The sequence below is a fragment of the Terrapene carolina genome, unplaced genomic scaffold (assembly GCF_002925995.2).
Source record: "Terrapene carolina triunguis isolate 2854851 unplaced genomic scaffold, T_m_triunguis-2.0 Scaffold374, whole genome shotgun sequence".
NCBI classification, from domain to species: domain Eukaryota; kingdom Metazoa; phylum Chordata; order Testudines; family Emydidae; genus Terrapene; species Terrapene triunguis.
The window spans coordinates 302,364-319,912 of record NW_020664725.1 but is presented as its reverse complement, the minus strand read 5'-3'; the positions used below and the strand labels follow the sequence as shown (position 1 = coordinate 319,912).

At 43.4% G+C, this 17,549-nt stretch overlaps 1 protein-coding gene across 3 annotated transcripts in view; it reads right to left on the bottom strand.

Annotated features, from left to right (window-relative positions):
* Window positions 1-251: 251 nt before the first annotated feature.
* The window catches only part of FEZ1 (fasciculation and elongation protein zeta 1), a 121,514-nt gene continuing 104,216 nt past the window's right edge, over window positions 252-17,549 (bottom strand). For all 3 annotated transcript variants that reach the window (XM_026657953.2, XM_026657955.2, XM_026657954.2), the window contains 3 exons: window positions 15,322-15,397; window positions 4,778-4,843; window positions 252-537 (listed from right to left, as the gene is read on the bottom strand). In XM_026657953.2, the coding sequence (XP_026513738.1) occupies window positions 521-537; window positions 4,778-4,843; window positions 15,322-15,397 (159 nt within the window). In that variant the 3' untranslated portion in view covers window positions 252-520. The remainder of the gene's footprint in view (window positions 538-4,777; window positions 4,844-15,321; window positions 15,398-17,549) is intronic.

Below are 17,549 nucleotides of genomic sequence, written 5' to 3'. Positions count from 1 at the left end.
CTTAACATTTTGTAAAACAAATCTCTGGCTCCAAAGAACTCTTTTAAGGTAAAGAGCATAAAGTATTTTCTTTTCCAAAGTTACATTTGTCTGTTTGAGGGGGGTAAGGAGCCCAGCCATGAGAATCTGAATTCAAAGCTGGCGTAAGGCAGCTGCTTCTCCAAGAAGTGTGACCACTTTTAATTAAATGAAAGTTTATTTCAGTATTTCAAAATTAGTCCCATAGTGTGATATGGTTTGGGAAACTGCAACAAAAATACTTAGTGTGTGGTGAAGGACTGTCTCTTCATTATGTCAGGTGGCAAAGAGAGAAAATAGCAGCACCTGCCTTCACTTTTGCATTCAATGATTACTAGGACTAGAAGCCAACAGCAAAGGAATATTTTTTGCTTATGTTTAATCCAGGTTAATGCTATACATTTTTAAATACATGTTTTGGAGTTTACTCTATCATGCAGTCCCTGGGATGGAATGACTCTGGCCTTGTTGTCTCGTGTTGCACTGCGGCTCCAAAGGCAGATTAGGTAGGGCAGAGCACTGGAAGAGAGAAAATGAGATAGTTCAGGACCTGGTTGCTGTAGTATGAGGCAGGAAAATATTTCACTTCTTAGAGATGTAGTGACTGAGAACACTGGCACACAAGAGCACTGTTTCTAACACAAACATTGCAGCTGGTTATCACTAGCATGGACTGTCCCTGCAATGGTTCAATAGCGCCACACTACAACTCTGGGCTTTGTACAATTATTGCACTGGATACCCACACCGCTGAAGAAAGACACTATATGCTTCATCCAGCCATCTCTGCTTCTGCTGCCTTGGTGTAGCAAATAAGGAAAGGAAGGGAAGGGGTATAACCAGAGAGCAGCCCACAGCTGGTGGCTGGTCCCATAGGTATTATTACCAGCTAGTGGGGTTTAGAGTAGCCCCTAGAGTAGCCACATGGTGAGGCTCTGACTGGTGTAAAAGTGGTCAAAGAATCAGGGAGCCATAATCCGCTTCCCAACATTCCCCCCATCTCTTCTGTGCCCAGCTGAAACTGGGCACAGAAGAGACTCTAGGCCTCTAGTATTACAGTATACTAGTGTATTACACACCAAACAATACATGAAAAGAACATTAAGGTTGCAAAGTCAGTCAGAAGATAGACAATGCCAGAATTAAGGTTGTGGGTAGAAGTAGTCCTGTGGAAAAAATGTATGTGATTATGTAATTAAAGACTGTGTCATAATGCATACAGGCTGTGCAGACAACCTTAATTCTGGCATTTCTTACCTTTTGAGTGCTTGACTTTGCAAACTTAATAATGTTCTTTTAATTTTTGGTGTAATTACCGAGTTTTTAAAAAAAGCAAACTGAAAAACCAGAAATTGCATCATGTAGCATCATATGGACATTAACATGGGTCATTAGCAGGACCGGAACCTTTAGATCCACTGCACAGAGCTCTGAGGAGCTAATGGAGTAACTAATAGAATTAGTAGACTGTAATCCTCTACGTGGACCAGCTCTTGAGGGGGATGGGACACTTTGCCAGTGGGTTTCACTGATATTAGCTGAGAGCAGAGGAACGGAGAGACTCAGGAATCTTGGATTCCATTACAGGCTCTGAAGGGGAATGTTCTCTAATGGGCACAGACTGTTCTGTCCATTTTCCCCAAGCTTGAGGCCTTCTGCCCCTTCCCTTCCAACTCACCCCTGTCCAAGTCCCATCTCTTTCCCACTACTGGCTCCTTGTCCCAATCCTATTCCTGTCACCTAGTCAGTCCCAGTCTCCACTCCTCTGAATTCTCATCCCAGCCTCACTCTTCTTGCCCGGCCAGTCCTAGTCTCCCCCTTTGGACTCCCTGTCCCAGTCTCCTCCCCTCCATCCCAGTGTTCACCCCATTCTTCCAGTTCCAGTCTCTTTGCCCAGCCAGTCCCAGTTCCCCTCCCAGCTCCTCCTCTGAAGCATCTCTCTCCCTGCCCCACCTCCAGTCACCCCCACATTCACATTCCCCATCCCCACTGGCTCCCAGTCTCAGTCTCCCTCCCAGTGTTCTTTTTCCAGTGTTTGTGTCCCTTCCTATCTGACTCTTTTCCCCAGTCTCTTTGCTGAGCAAATCCCAATTCTCCCCCCACAACCTGGCTCCTTGTCAGATCTGTCTCCTCCCCCATTCCCTCTGTACCACAGGTTCCCAGTCCTAGTCTCCTTTTTACAGTCCTCCCTTCCCCTTCCTGTTTTCTCATCCTATTTCAGTTTCCCAACCAACCACTGGTTCCTAGGCCTTGCCCAATTTCTCTCTCTGGCTCCCAGTCCCAGTCTCCCTGCCCAATCATTCCCAATGTCCTCTGTGTCCCAGATCCTAGTCCAGGTCTTCTTGCCCAGCCAGTCTCAGTTTCCCCATAACTCCCAGTCCCAGCTTCTCTTTGGCTCCCTTCCAATCTCTAGTTCCAGTCTCCCTTCACTCTACCCCAGCTCCTTGTTCCAATCTACACCCCCCACACCCACCAGGTCTGGCTCTTGTCCTCTCTGTTTTTGATTCAGGCAGCTTCCACATTGCCTTGGCATCAGCAGGCAGGGCATTGAGAGCCTACGAGAGACAGCCTGCGTACATAAGAGCATAAGAATGGCCATACTGGGTCAGACCAATGGTCCATCTACCCCAGTACCCTGTGTTCTGACAATGGCCAATACCAGATGCTTCAGAGGGAATGAACAGAGCAGGGCAATTATTGAGTGATCCATCCCCTGTCATTCATTCACAGCATCTGGCAGTCAGAGGCATGGGTTGCATCCCTGACCATCTTGTATAATAGCCATTGATGGACTTATCTTCCATGAACTTATCTAATTCTTTTTTGAACCCACTTATACTTTTGAACTTCACAACATCCCCTGGCAATGAGTTCCACATGACAATGAGGCATGTCTGGCTCAAAAAGACAGGGTGCTGGAGTCCCAGGCTGGCAGGGAAAGCAGGGGCAGAAATATTGTTGACACATCAGTTGGCAGTTCCCAAGGGTGTTTCTGTGATCCAACCCGTCACAGTATGTACATATTAATGAGACTTAAAGAAGTTTTTTAAGACCTGGAGGCAGGGAAAGTGCTGGATCATGTCACTGACAAGCAAATATTAAATTGATATAAGGATGAGACACAAGTGTTAAAGGAAGCTTATGTCCTCCTTGAGTTGGCTACGGTAGTTATCCTAACTCCTGACTGCAGCCCTCTTAGAGGGGCCATGCAGGTTTATGTCTCTCTACCACGAACTAAAAAGAGAAATATCTACAAAACCCGAATGTGTTTCCCCTTGGTGCGAGTTCTAGAGGACTCTGTCTTTAGGACCAAGACACCTCAGGTACTGGTAAGGCACTTTCATGGCTGGTGGTAGGTAGCTACTGTGGATTGCTGCATGGAGAAGCACATGAGATTAGTTTACCAGTGTGATGCCCTCAGGGCCATGCAACCAAGCTGGGGCTTAGTAATGACGAGACGGAACCCTCAGAGAGGGCTCATCTTGTATGCCCAGTACGGCTGAGTGCCTGGAATAGACCAGCACCACATAGGTGGGAAATGGAGGTTACACAGCAAACAAAACACAATTATGGAGGGAACATGTGTCCAATTGACCAATGGAATTGATGTTTTACCCCTGAATTTGAAACCATGATTGGATAAGTCAAAGAGATCCCTGTACCTAAATTTGTAAACTTAAATTTTTAATTAACATTTTGGGTTGTGGAATGAAGTTGTATCACCTTTGGCAGAAGGCGTATAAAGTAGCTCAGTGAGAGACAGGCTCCTCAAGGGGGAAACTGATAAAATTGGTCCTTTAGCTGCATCTGTTTTTACATATCTTTTATATTATGTGATTCACATTTAACCTTTGTTGTTGCTCATTGTGTTGCTCTATTTATTACTGAATTATTCAAAATTATATTAACCAGTAAATTATACTATAGTTTCTGGTAAAGCAAACTGGTCTACAAATATGATACAGTTCTTGTCCGTAGTGAAGTAATGTATAGTCTGCAAGTAATTTGCTGTAATTTGTACTAAATACTAAATAAGTGCTTTTAACTAAGTGATTACTCATTAATTTCTTTTAATTATTAAATATGATTGTGAATGATGTCTATTACTATTTACAGAACAGAAAAAATACTGTTCGAGAAATTAAACGATGAATGTTAAGCAACTGTAATTAATTTATTTCTCTGTGTGCTGCTTTGCACCACATCATGACCTGCAGTTTGAAGGCTGTATGATTTAATCCAAAGCCCATTGAGCATAACAGCACTATGCTCCCTGCTGGACACAATGCAAGGTCTTCAAACACTTTTCCATGAAGCTGTTCAATGATGACTTATGCAAGATTTTTGCACCCACTTGAGTTTCTACCATTACCTGAACAGTTTTGTTTGAGTCAAGATGAAAGCTTTTTGGGCCAGGACCAGTGCAGTCATAGATCCCAAGGCCAGAAGGGACCATTATGATCCTCTAGTCTGACCTCCTGTATAGCAAAGGACACAGAACCTCCCCCAAAACATCCAATCTTGATTTTAAATGTGCCAGTGATGCAGAACCCACCATGACCCTTGGCTAATTGTTCCAGTAGTTAATTATTCTCATTGTTAAAAACGTATGGCTTATTTCCAGTCTGAAATGGTCTCTGGATATGTTTGTAAAAGGCCAAGCTCACTGTTGGTCTTCAGAAAATAATAATTGTTGAGTTGGTAAAAATTATCCTGGTGTCTAGAGCTGTCTTGGTTGTTTGGGGGTTGTAAATTTTACCTTTTAAAATGTAGTCCGTTAGCAATGTAGGGACCTTCTCGTTATCCTCCTTCATTGCAAAAAGAACTGGAAAAAGAGGAAACAATCATGAGAATGACCCTTGAAAGGCAGAAGAATTTTATGGCTTCAGCCACACACCAATGCCTGGCTTTCAGCCAGGGCCTAGAAATTGTTCAGTGAAACCAGGGACCTTATACTCCCACCACAGGACACAATTAATGGGAGTTTCTCATATCTATCAGGTATGTGGGTGTGGGTGTGGAAGAGGGCTATGTGTAAGCATGCATATGTGCACGTGTATAAACAGGGACCTTTTAGTGCTGTGACATTGTATAAACAGTTGATACTGTGAAAATATACAGAATAAAAATTAAAGAACTCCCAGAAGTTCTTTAAGCTGCAGCCCAGAATCAGTACCACGTTATCTCTCGCTCTCTTTCTCTCATTTAATTAATTAATTAATTCAGTTTAAGTTCCTGAGTAATAAGACAGGATGGTAATGCTGACCCTGGGGGCACAATAAGGAATAATTTGCAATGTTCTGCAGACATGCTATCTTGGGCTGTGATCTCATTAGATTTTTCAATACAAGCCTTGTTGGGCTAGATTGCCAGGACACCCTAGGGTGCTGCTGGAAGTAATGCTGAGGTAGTGAGTGGCAATCACCTCTCTTGGAGCCAGGTTCTGAACTCAGGTACAGTCGTATGAATCGGAGCAGTTCCATGGAGATCAGTGGGATTATTCCGGATTTACACTGGTGTAATTGAGACTAATCTATCTGAGAACGACTATTAAATCAATATCCCATCATGGTGTTAGGGTCACTGGGCTGTGTAGAAGCTGACTGCTTTAGAGGAACACTTAATAGCAAGTTCTTGACTCATTAAAGTTTAAAAGTCATTCAAGAGCATAGCTGTAAACCTAGTAAATCCCAGTCAGTTCTAACACTTGGCCACAATAAACTCTTTTGTAGTTTAAAGTGGACATGAGATTCCTCTTCACTTTCTGTACTGCTGCTAGTCATTGTTAAATAGCTTCCACCATAGGTGCTGGAACTAAGGGTGCTGCAGCACCTCTTGGCTTGAAGCGGTTTCCATCATATCCAGGGTTTACAGTTTGGTTCAACGGCCCTCAGCACCCCCATTATACAAATTGTTCAGCCCTCCTGGCATCCACATTCCACTCCAGTAGGGAATCAGGGCCGGCTCTAGGTCTTTTGCTGCCCCAAGCAAAAAAATTTTTGGCTGCCCCCCAAGCCCTGCACCCCCCCCCCCCCCCCACACACAACTGCTCCCTCCTGCCGCCCCAGCCCTGGGTCACCGGTAACTCGCTCCCAGGGCGGGTCATTCAGCAGGAATTTTGGATGTGCACAGAACACAGACAGGATTGGTTCCCATATGGTTACAGAACTGCAGTAAAGTGGAACAATTTTCAGCTTGTGTGATTGAAGGATATCTGGATGCATATTATAAGACTGTCCTACATAAATGAGGAAAAGTTGAGGTGCCTTTATTATTCTTTTGTTCCACTCTTTCTTTCTATGGGGAATTTGCCAATGCAATATTACTGTCTTCCTTTTAAACAAATAAAACTAAAACAAAACAACAACAAAACAAATACGCAATGGCTGTTGAAAATAGCAATTCCAGTCCTAATAACCACTGGGAAGCATTTCTTGCTCAATTTATTCTAATTTTTCTACAGCAAGTTACAGTGGATCAGTATATTTGATTTGGGAGAAATGAAGTAACAGCTGCTCAAGTTGAGCGTGAGCACTCCTGAATTTTGAGGGTGTTCAAATCTGGAAGGCAGGTGCTAGATTCCCTTTCTGAATATTAGCTAAATCTGGAAAAGAAAAGTCAGTTTCTGCTTCCATGGCTCAGAAGTGTAAATCCTCCTACGTGCATGGTACTGTATCTAAAGCTGCCCAGGTCCTAGTAGAGCCTCCCCTCCCTTACTTTTCATTTTAAATTCTAGTGGGATCTCCCTTGCTAGGCTTCAGATAGAGAGGTGCACTGTCCATTTAGTCCACCCAATTCTTTCTTTGGGGGAGAGCCCAGGGCTGGGGCGGCAGGAGGTGCAGGTGGGGGCCAGAGCTGGGGTGGCAGGGGGTTCAGGTGTGTGTGGGGGGAGATAAGAGCCCAGGGCGGCAGGAGATGCAGGTGGGGGAGAGTCCAGGGCTGGGGCAACATGGGGGTGCAGGGGGAGCAGCAAAAAACCTAGAGCTGGCTCTATCCCTACCATTCACAGCAAGCTTCAGCATGAGGTTTCAGTTCCACGCGCCTTCCCCCTCCTTTTCCTGTTAATTGCGGCCGAGGGAATGCTGGGAAATGTAGTTCTTTCCCTGCTCCAGGGCTGGCTCTATAAGCAGGGAGCTAACCAACAAACTACAGCTCCCAGGGCCCCCTGTTGGTTCTCAGCTCCCATGCTGGATTCTTGTGCCCCTGCAAATTTGCCGCCCCAAGCAACTGCTTGCTTTGCTGGTGCCTAGAGCCGGCCCTGTAGGGAATGATTCCTCTATTGCAGCAGACATGCCAGTGCATGCTATTGTTGAGGTGGTAATGCTCCTTTCATAGCAAACATTCTTTTTAGGCTGAAGTTTTTCATGCTTGCTCTCAGCACAAGGTTGATTTGTGTGTGTGTGTGTGTGTGTGTGTGTGTGTGTGTGTGTGTGTGTGTGTGTGTGTGAAATTTGAACAAAACAGGCTCTGCTACTGATTGTCTTCCTTCACCTGTGCATTGTGCACCCAGTAAATCTATGCAAATACATCCTATTATATTGTTATCTCATCCTCCCTCATCCTGCCCATTTGTCTACCTCATCTATCTATTAGATCTTGTCTACAGCTGGGTGAATAACTTTTTGTTTGGCTTACTGGCCGTTCCAAATTTAAAAAAATAAAAAAGGTTTGGGCTAAACCAAATAGTCACTGGTTGGGGAGCCCCAGAAATAAGTGGCATTTTGGAGAGTACCTCCATTTATTCAGCTGGGAAGGACCCAAGCCTAAGGTGCCTAACAGAGCCCAGCAGGGCATCTGATCTACCAAGAAAGGGCTGGAGGACTCAGGGCCGCATTCTGAAAGGGGCTTTAGAGTTGCAAGCCAGGGCCCCGGGGCCCCCTTAGCCCAGGGCCCTGCAGCCCCTAAAGCCCCTGCGTTCCAGGTGGCCCTGCCTGCCCGGGGGGGGCTGCTCCCAGAATCACGGTCATGCGGGCGGTGCCGCGCTGCACACCCCCTGCACCAAACAGGAGCTGCCCCAGGTAAGTGCTCTGCACCTCCTGCCTGCCCCAGCCCTGAGCCTCCTCCCACACCCTGAGCGCCCTCCTGCACCCTAACTCCCTGCCAGCAGGGCCGGCTCCAGGGTTTTTGCCGACCCAAGCGGCAAAAAAAAACAGAACTTCAAATCGCTGTATCACAAAGTGTTAAACCAAGATTTTCAGAAATAATGAAGCATATTCAATCACATTGCTCTCACTAAAAAAATTATTAATGATATTTTTTGAGAGAGCAAAAAGGTTTTTTGTACTGTTAAACAATATTTTTGAAAAAAATTTTATTATTTCATCTTTATCTCATCCTTTAATTTCTATTTTTTGTGTATGTTTTATAATGTACATATATTACTACAGTAGTATATGAATATAATTTATAAATAAATATACATATATTAGGGGTGTGTGCTCAAAAAATTTTTACTGATAGGGGTGTGCAATCAAAAAAGTTTGGAGACCACTGGTTTAGCAATTAGCATGCAACACCTTACCTCATAGAAGATTAAAAAAGTGACATCTGCTACCACTTATTCCTTTACCTCAAGTAATAGAGATCCCTAATCTGAATATGAAGGTACTGAATAGAGCTGGTTAGAAGAAGGAATTTCCATCTCCGGTGAAATTCCAAAGTACTGAAATCTGTTTATGTTCTGAATCAGAACAAAAAGTCAAAATTTCAAACTCTCATGTAATAGTCATTAAAAAATTAATTCAGAAACACTGAAATGTTTAACTTTTAAATATATAATATTAGAATATTATAATGTAATATCATATATAAAGGTAAAAATCTACCATCCAGACTGGGAAATTCGAGACGTGCGCCTGGAGCTAGAATTCAGGATGTGACGGAGTGTCTGCCGAGATTGATCAAGCCCTCACACTGCTACCTCTTTCTACTTCTCCATGTGGGCAACAATGATACTGCCAAGAATGAGCTTGAGTGGATCACTGCAGACTACGTGGCTCTGCAAAGAAGGATAAAGGAGATTGAGGTGCAAGTCGTGTTCTTGTCCATCCTCCCTGTTGAAGGAAGAGGTCCAGGTAGGGACCATCGAATTGTGGAAGTAAATGCATGGTTACGCAGGTGGTGTCGGAGAGAGGGCTTTGGATTCTTCGACCATGGGATGTTGTTCCAGGAAGAAGGATTGCTAGGAAGAGATGGGATCCACCTAACAAATAGAGGGAAGAGCATCTTTGCAGGCAGGCTTGCTAACCTAGTGAGGAGGGCTTTAAACTAGGTTTGCCGGGGGATGAAGACCAAAGCCCTGAGGTAAGTGGGGAAGTGGGATACTGGGAGGAAACACAAGGAGGAGGGTGCAACAGGGGAGGCCTCCTGATTCATACTGAGAAAGTAGGGCAATCGGCTAGTTATCTTAGGGGCTTGTACACGAATGCAAGAAGCCTGGGAAACAAGCAGGAAAAATTGGAGGTCCTGGCACAGTCAAGGAACTATGATGTGATTGGAATAACGGAGACTTGGTGGGGGTAACTCACATGACTGGAGCACTGTCATGGATGGGTATAAACTGTTCAGGAAGGACAGGTGGGGTAGAAAGGGTGGAGGAGTTGCACTGTATGTAAGAGCAGTATGATTGCTCAGAGCTCCAGTATGAAACTGGAGAAAAGCCTGTTGAGAATCTTTGGGTTAAGTTTAGAGGCAAGAGCAACAAGGGTGGTGGTGTGGTGGGCGTCTGCATTAGACCACCAGACCAGGAGGTGGAGGTAGACGAGGCTTTCTTTGGACAACAAACAGAAGTTTCCAGATCACAGGCCCTGGTTCTCTTTGGAGACTTCAATCTCCCTGACATCTGCTGGGAGAGCAATACAGCAGTGCACAGACAATCCAGGAAAGTTTTGGAGAGTGCAAGTGCTAGAGGAACCAACTAGGACCGTGCTCCTCTTGACCTGCTGCTCACAAACAGGGAAGAATTGGTAGGGAAAGTAGAAGTGGGTGGCAACCTGGGCAGCAGTGACCATGAGATAGTCGAGTTCAGGATCCTGACAAAAGGAAGAAAGGAGAGCAGCAGAATATGGACCCTGGACTTCAGAAAAGCAGACTTTGACTCCCTCACGGAACTGATGGGCAGGATTGCCTGGGAGAACAACATGAGGGGGAAAGGAGTCCAGGAGAGCTGGCTGTATTTTTAAAACCTTACTGAGGATGCAGGATGGTCAGATAGATGCTTTTTGCTAACCCAGTGAAAAATCCACACAGATTTGGCCAAATTAAAAACCCAGAATGTCATCATTTGCATATGCTCAGTAGCACTTGTACAGACTTGAAGCTAAAACTTGAAAAATTCATCTACTCTGAGCATGATTCCCAGCTTCCCAGAGCCTGCCTACCACAAAGACTCCATCTGCACTTCAGATTGGTTCCCAGACATGATGATCCTCCAGTGTCACTCTGAAGCAGACAGGACACACAAAAATGTTCTTCCTCTACTCTCCATTGCCCAGGTTTCGTTCTGAAGGTTTAGAGTTCAAACCCTGCTGACATGTGCAATGGCTGTTACTGTTGCATATGACAGAATTGGTTTAAAAAAATGTTATTTAGGTTGTGAAGTCAAGCACTTAAACGCTAGAAAATGCTATATCTAAGAGTCTCCATGCAACTTTAATTTGTCTCCCACGTGCATATGCATTATGATACAGTCATTAATTACAAAGTATTTATTTATTATATTGGAGCACATAGAAGCTGCAACCAAGATCAGAGCCTCATTGTATTAGACAGTGTACAAACAGGGGCCCTTATCTTACAAAGACTTAATACATGCACCTATCTTACAGTGTGTAAAGTGAAGCATATAAGTAAAGATTTGCAGGATCAGGGCCATAGAGTAAGAGACAGTCCCTCCCCGCAAAGAACTCACAATCTAAATAGACAGGGCATACATGGAGTGGGACAAAGAATATAATATGCAAGCAAAGTGAATGGAGGCATAGTTTACAAATGTCATGTTAGTTCCGCAATTATTTCTTTTTATTAATTTTTGGATGTTTTTTTCCCTATCTATATTCAATGAAGGCAGGAAGAGGTTTACTAAAAGGAAAAATAAGGGAAGGGAGAGGAGAGGGGGACATGGAGGATAGCTTGAGTGAGACGGTAGTGAAGAGACTTGAGGGAGATGGAGAGGGATTCCAGAGGGTAGAGCCAGAGCCAATCATTAGAAGAAAGAACATGTCTAATGTAGAAAGCATATTCTCATGACATCATCAATGTCCCATGGTGCCTGCTGCTGAAACTGCTTTTGTAGCTGCTTCAGCTGGCTTGAGTCGCTGTGCCCTGGAGTTTCTCTTTTCCCTGAGCCTGCATGAGTAGGGGCCAGATAGGGCCTAGTGTCCCTAGAAGGGTGTTTCCCTTGCATAGTTCTCAGTTCGGCCTCGTCACCTTGCCACATCCACACACGCTGATGCTGCTGAAAATACTACTGGTAGCTTAGCAGTTTACGCTCTTGAATCATTGAGAACTGTCTGGCATTGTTGCTGAAGAGAGGATGGTTGTCAGACTGCCACTCCCATCAACACCTATGAGAACTAGTTTCTAAATGGATACTCAGAAAAAGAAAGAAAGGGATGAAGTTCACTTATTTGATCCTGCTTTCTTTCTATATCCTCTCTCTTTTTCTGATTTTTTCCCATTCTGGAGATCTACCTGGCAGCAGCATCCATACCATCCAAGGATGCTTGAAGAGTGGTTCTGGCCAATAATTGGCCCACTGAGATGATGGACTGCAATTGCTCCCTATGTAATGTATGCATATATAATTTATATTTGGCCAGGCCTGATAGTTCACGATCCTGAATTGCAGGGTTGCTGAAGAACTTCCATCCAAAGTGATCCTGTCTCTTTTAGTCTCTGTCATATTGGGTAGACTTGGAAAAGTGTAGTCTATCCTGCTCATTTACTGCATTCACCACCAGGGAGTTAGGAGGAGGGTGTGAGAACAAAGAATCAGAATCCTTAGGGGGAACATAATACTTCTTAGCCACCCGTTTACACGTTGGTGGAATGGCAGCAGGTATTTGCTTCGCAGTCTTAGCTTGATCCAGGAGTTTCTCACTAATGGGTAACACTGCCCTAGAGGTTGTTACTGACTGCAGGATATCCAACAGTTTGTGCTGTGAGTGAATCCTGAACCTCCTTAAGTGGAATCTGAAGAGTGTCAGCTACTCTATAGAGGTGTTGAAATTTCCAAAAATCATTGGTCATGGAAGGTGGTGAAGGCATAACTGCCTCCTCTGGAGATGAGGATGAAACAGGTGTTTGAGAGGTGACCTCTTTATCTGCCCTGGCCTCCTGCTCCTCAAATGTTTTCCTCAATGGGAAGGCTGTTTGTGGAGGAGAGGACCATATGACTCTGGCCTCCCTATGTGATGGTTGTAATGGACTGGGACATAGGCAGTCTGGCCTACTGGTCATGACTGGGCTGAAGTCTGCTCATCGGGGGTGGTTGTCACTGTGCAGGAGCTGGAGGGATCGCAAGATCCAGGTTCTGTAAGCAAGAGTGAGGGTCAGGCTGGGGTTGAAGACCAGAGATCAGAGGCAGTACCAGGTTAGAACTAAGAGTCAGGAATCAGGGTCAGAGTCAGGCTGGAGTTGAAGATTGAAGATCAGGAGATCACACAGGGTCTGATGTTGCAGCAGGCCGAAGTCTGTGTGATTGCCCAGACGACTTCCTGGGACAACTCCTGGCGTTAAATAGAGGGCATGGAAATCAGAGGGCTGCAGGATACCATCACTCTGGGTCTCTTGGGCAGCATTTCCTGCCACACCTATCACAGTGCTCCCTGTCTGTGCCTCTGCATGGCCTCCTGGTGTCACTGTGGGACTACCAGTCATCCCAGGCTCCGCAGATCTTGGTTCTAGTCCTGGGGTTCTTACACTGGTCCCAGTATGTCCATTGCGGGGGACCCACATAGGAGGGGGAGTTTCAGGCAGGGTTGGTTCCATCACCCTTGATGACAAGTGTGATCTTCCCTGTGACTGAACAGATATGTTGGAGAACTCTGAACAGAAATATAAGAGACCAACTGGAAGTCTCCTTCATCCTCCTCAATATCATCCAATGGAGGAGCACCCACAGAAAAGGATGGAGAGTCCTGTTCTACCTGACGATGGGGACCCATGGTACTGACAGACACATGGTACCCACAAGAAGTGAGGATTCCAGTTTTGTCCATTACAGACAGGTCCATAGATTATTAGAACTATTGGACTAGAGTGGAACACCCATAGGGCAGTACTCAAAGAAGAACACACATTTCCGTTTTCAGTCTCTTTTTACAAGTAAAGGAATGAAGGAGAGCAGCTTGAAAAAACTCATATGAAAAAATTTACTTTTCAGAGAAAAATTGAAGCAAAACATTTTTGTCTGAAAACTTGTAGTTTGAAACCGAAAATTTAAATTTGGAAATGTCATCATGGTGTCTCTTGGAGTCTTAATTTTGGGTCCCTCATTCCCTTCTATGGGCCAGGCTACATGGCTGGTCTACAGCTCCCATGATTCACCACAATTTCCCTAGAATTAAGTTTCTAAACTCAAAATATGCTGTGTTCTAAGTGTACTAGAAATAAAATATGGACAATCTACAAAATGGTGCCATGGGCAATATATATCACATAGAGTTTGATGCCAAATTGTTTACAAATGACGGGTTGATTTTGAGTGTCTGAACTTGGGCAACCAAATTTGGGATACCCCAAATCAGTGGCTGCTTTGACAAATTGGGCCTGAATGATTTGTGGGTTCTCAAATTGACATACTGTGTGATCTTGGACAAGTCATGTCATGTCCATATGACCATCTGTAAAACATGGGTGGTAATACTTCCCAATCCGTAGATGCTGGAACTTAGGGTGCTGTTAGAGGTGCTGGCTATAAGTGGTTTCCATTATATACAGGGTTTACAGTTTGGTTTAATGGCTCTCAGCACCCTCACTATAAAAATTGTTCCAGCACCTCTGTTGCAAGCCGGAGGTTTCAATCAGTAATGTTTGTAAAGCCCTTGGAAGGGAAGGCAAAGTACAGTATACTACATTATAGAGTGGTCAGATTCACTTTTGTTTTCTGTAACTTTCATTTCCTGTTTTCACTTCATGTGTTAAAGTTTCATCTTTCAGTGATTCTTGTTAATCTTTCTGTCCACTTGGCATCCTATGGGGGAGGGAGGGCACACGTGACAGATATTAATCATGTCACTAATGCGCTGCTGGAAAGCGCTCTGGGACCATGGTGATGTGGGCGGGACGAGAATCTCTAGTGAACAGAATAGAAAGCCCTTAATTTTTCAGGGGACTGTGAATGTAGGGTTGGTTGTTCTTCAAAGAACACTGAGAGATGTCTTCTATCTCAATAAAAATAATTTCTTAAATATAACGTATGTTTTCAGCACAACCTGATGCAATTTTACACACTAATTAATTATGCAAAAAAGATTTTAGCCTTGGTAACCTTTCTGGAAAGTTTTTTGGTACTAGAGACAAGCAGTTTTTGACACTGCTCACAAACTGTCACTTATGCAGAAACTGTATAAAACAGCCATTCATAGCACTCCTTTCAGAAGAACAGGAGCCAGTGTTTGCTTCATTTAATACAATACACAGTTGCCATGGAGACACAGAAGGAACCGAAGGAGTTTCCCAGAATGTACCAGGCTTGTCACAACATATCAGCCTTTTATTTTCTGTTCTAAGTTAGAGCTAGGGGCTAAATTCATTAACTAATAGATGTTGGATGTTTATGAAATAGCTTTTAACCTACAAAATGTTCTTGCACATGCTGATTTTCCCGTATAGACAGCTGGAAGTTAATTGCCAGCAAAAAGAAAAGTCTAATAGTTTGAAATCAGATAAATAAGGAAGAAGAATGTTATTTGTTTGTAGGAATTTGAAAAACACCCGCTCCTTGTGCTATCCTGAAAGAACACAGCCTTTCTTGCCTTTTCTTATTTTGGCTAATGTCTCATTCAGCTCCGCTCTGAACATATAAGCCTGCAAATGAAACCCAGTGCATATGATTGTCATGAAATGTATACATTTCTTCAAAGAGAGCCTCAGTCCCACATCTGCTGGGATTTGGGATTTCTAGGTCAGAACCAAGCTCAGTAGAGTCAAAATGATAGAGTCAAAATGATAGAGGGTCTAATATCCTGCTGAATTTCACAAGTCCTTCTACACCCAAATGGCCCTATCACTGACAGACCCTAAAATGATACCCTAAAATGGCATTCTGATATAATATGTATGGCAAACCCAGGAACTTACTGTTTGTCAGCATCTGCAGATCTTCCACAGAGGGAGGCGACCCTTTCTTCTCATATGGAATAACCGTGTTCAAATACTAGAAAGGAATGACATGTACCATTATTCTCTCGCCATTGCAGGGCAAGCTAATGTGATGGAAGCATGAAACCAAATTGCTTACAGAATCGTGTGCGATATGAAAGAAACGAAATCAAACAAAAAACTCTACTAAGTAAAGAGGCTAGTGCTCTAGAAAATAATCTTCAATTCAATAATATTATATATTGGTATGACAAACTATGCAATTGGTAATGTTTGTAAAGCCCTTGGAATTCCTTTGATGGGAAGACAAAGTACGGTATACTGCATTATAGAGTGGTCAGATTCACTTTTGTTTTCTTTAACTTTCATTTCCTGTTTTCACTTCATGTGTTAAAGTTTCATCTTTCAGTGATTCTTGTTAATCTTTCTGTCCACTTGGCATTCTATGGGGGAGGGAGGGCACACGTGACAGACCGCCTATGCCCCAGTCCATTACAACCAGCATCAATTCATCAGACCACTGGTACAATCAGATTCTGCAGTTTTCCGGCTCAATTTTTAATGGAAAGTCTTTATTTACTTTTGAACATCTAAAGAAACATTTTTCTTGGGGCTTTTCTACACAGGGACATCCAGGAAAATTAATCCAAATTAACTAAAGGTGTGAATTTGAAGTGGATTAGTTAAACATCCTTAAATCCCATATAGATACTATTATTCAGAATTAAAGTGGCTTCAGTTTGGATTAAGTTTCCTGGATGTCCCCATGTAGACAAACTGTTACTTGCATTTATGTTTTGGTGTTGCAGGAGATGGTGTCTCTTAGTTGATTGCACATTTCTTCCTGTCTCAGTTTTGTTACTGTAATTTTTTACTGTTATTTTCCACCTCAGGTTTATGGTCAATGATTCGGTAGTTGTTCTGTTTTTATTTTGCACTCATACTGGTGGCTTAGGTTTGAGAGCATCACTGAATTTGGGGTAGGGTTAGTTTGTTCTACAGGTCAGACAGAGTTGTGGGCACATGGAAGTGATCTTACATACAAATGGATTATTTATTTCTTTGAATTCAGTTTTTAATCCTCTAGTGTGGGGGCCTGTCAAATTTTTTCATGGTGTGAGCTATTTCTTGACAGAAATTGAAAACTCCTCTCACATTCACAAATGCAGAGACCCACCCCATTATGTAACATCTCTGTGAAGGCTACAGTAACTATTTATATGGAAAAGTCATATGAAGAAGGTATGTAGTGCATGTTTAGCTCTCTTCTAATGCAATCTTGCAGAGGGAAACAAGCCAAAAAGCCAGCACTATGTGCCTGATCCTGCGCCCAATGAAGTCAATAGATAATCTTCTCCTGACTGTGGTAGAGCAAAATCAAACCCTATGTGACTATCCACCTCCCTCCAGACCACCGCTGGTCCACAGAGCAAAGCTTATGAACTATAGCTTTCTTGGGTTTGGGTGAATAGAGCATTTGTTGTTGTGGTTGTTTTATCTCTCTATTACTCTGGGTGTGTAGAGGGCTCTTTGTACGGGACTGTTACTGTTAGGGCTTATCCAAAGCTCACTGAAGCCAGTGGGAATCTTTCCTTCAACTTAGGCCTGGTCCACACTTAAAAGTTAGGTTGACATAGTTACAGTGCTCAGAGATGTGAAAAAATCACCCCCGCAAGAACTGTAGCTATACCAGTCTAACTCCCAATGTAGACACTGCTCTACTGATGAAAGAAAACCCCCTTTTGTCTCTGTAGGAAGCATCTATATTACAGATCCACTGCTAAAGTGCCCACAATGTAGACATAGCTTAGTGTGCTTTGGATCAGACCCCTGATGCAGTTGCATCTAAGGGCATGCAATGTAGAGTTTTACTGAAACCTGAGGGACAATCTTTTCAGCCTCAGTTGGATACTTCCAAAAAAATTAGGATCAGCTTAGTACAGCAATAAACCACACCATGGTATGCAGTAAATAGTAGGCTACTTGTGTACTAATTATAGGCATTTTGGCTTTGTGCCTAGAATCACCAAAAACATACTAATGCGCATTCTCTATAATTACAATAGCTTCTTAAACTACATTTAAAATATTTTTAAAAATTGAGTCAGAGTCATGGGAAGATTTCTATTTTCCATCACTAGTTAAAATAGGCTATAGCATAAAGAAAATGTTTAAAAAGTGGGGAAAGGAGTAGGAACACCATTTCT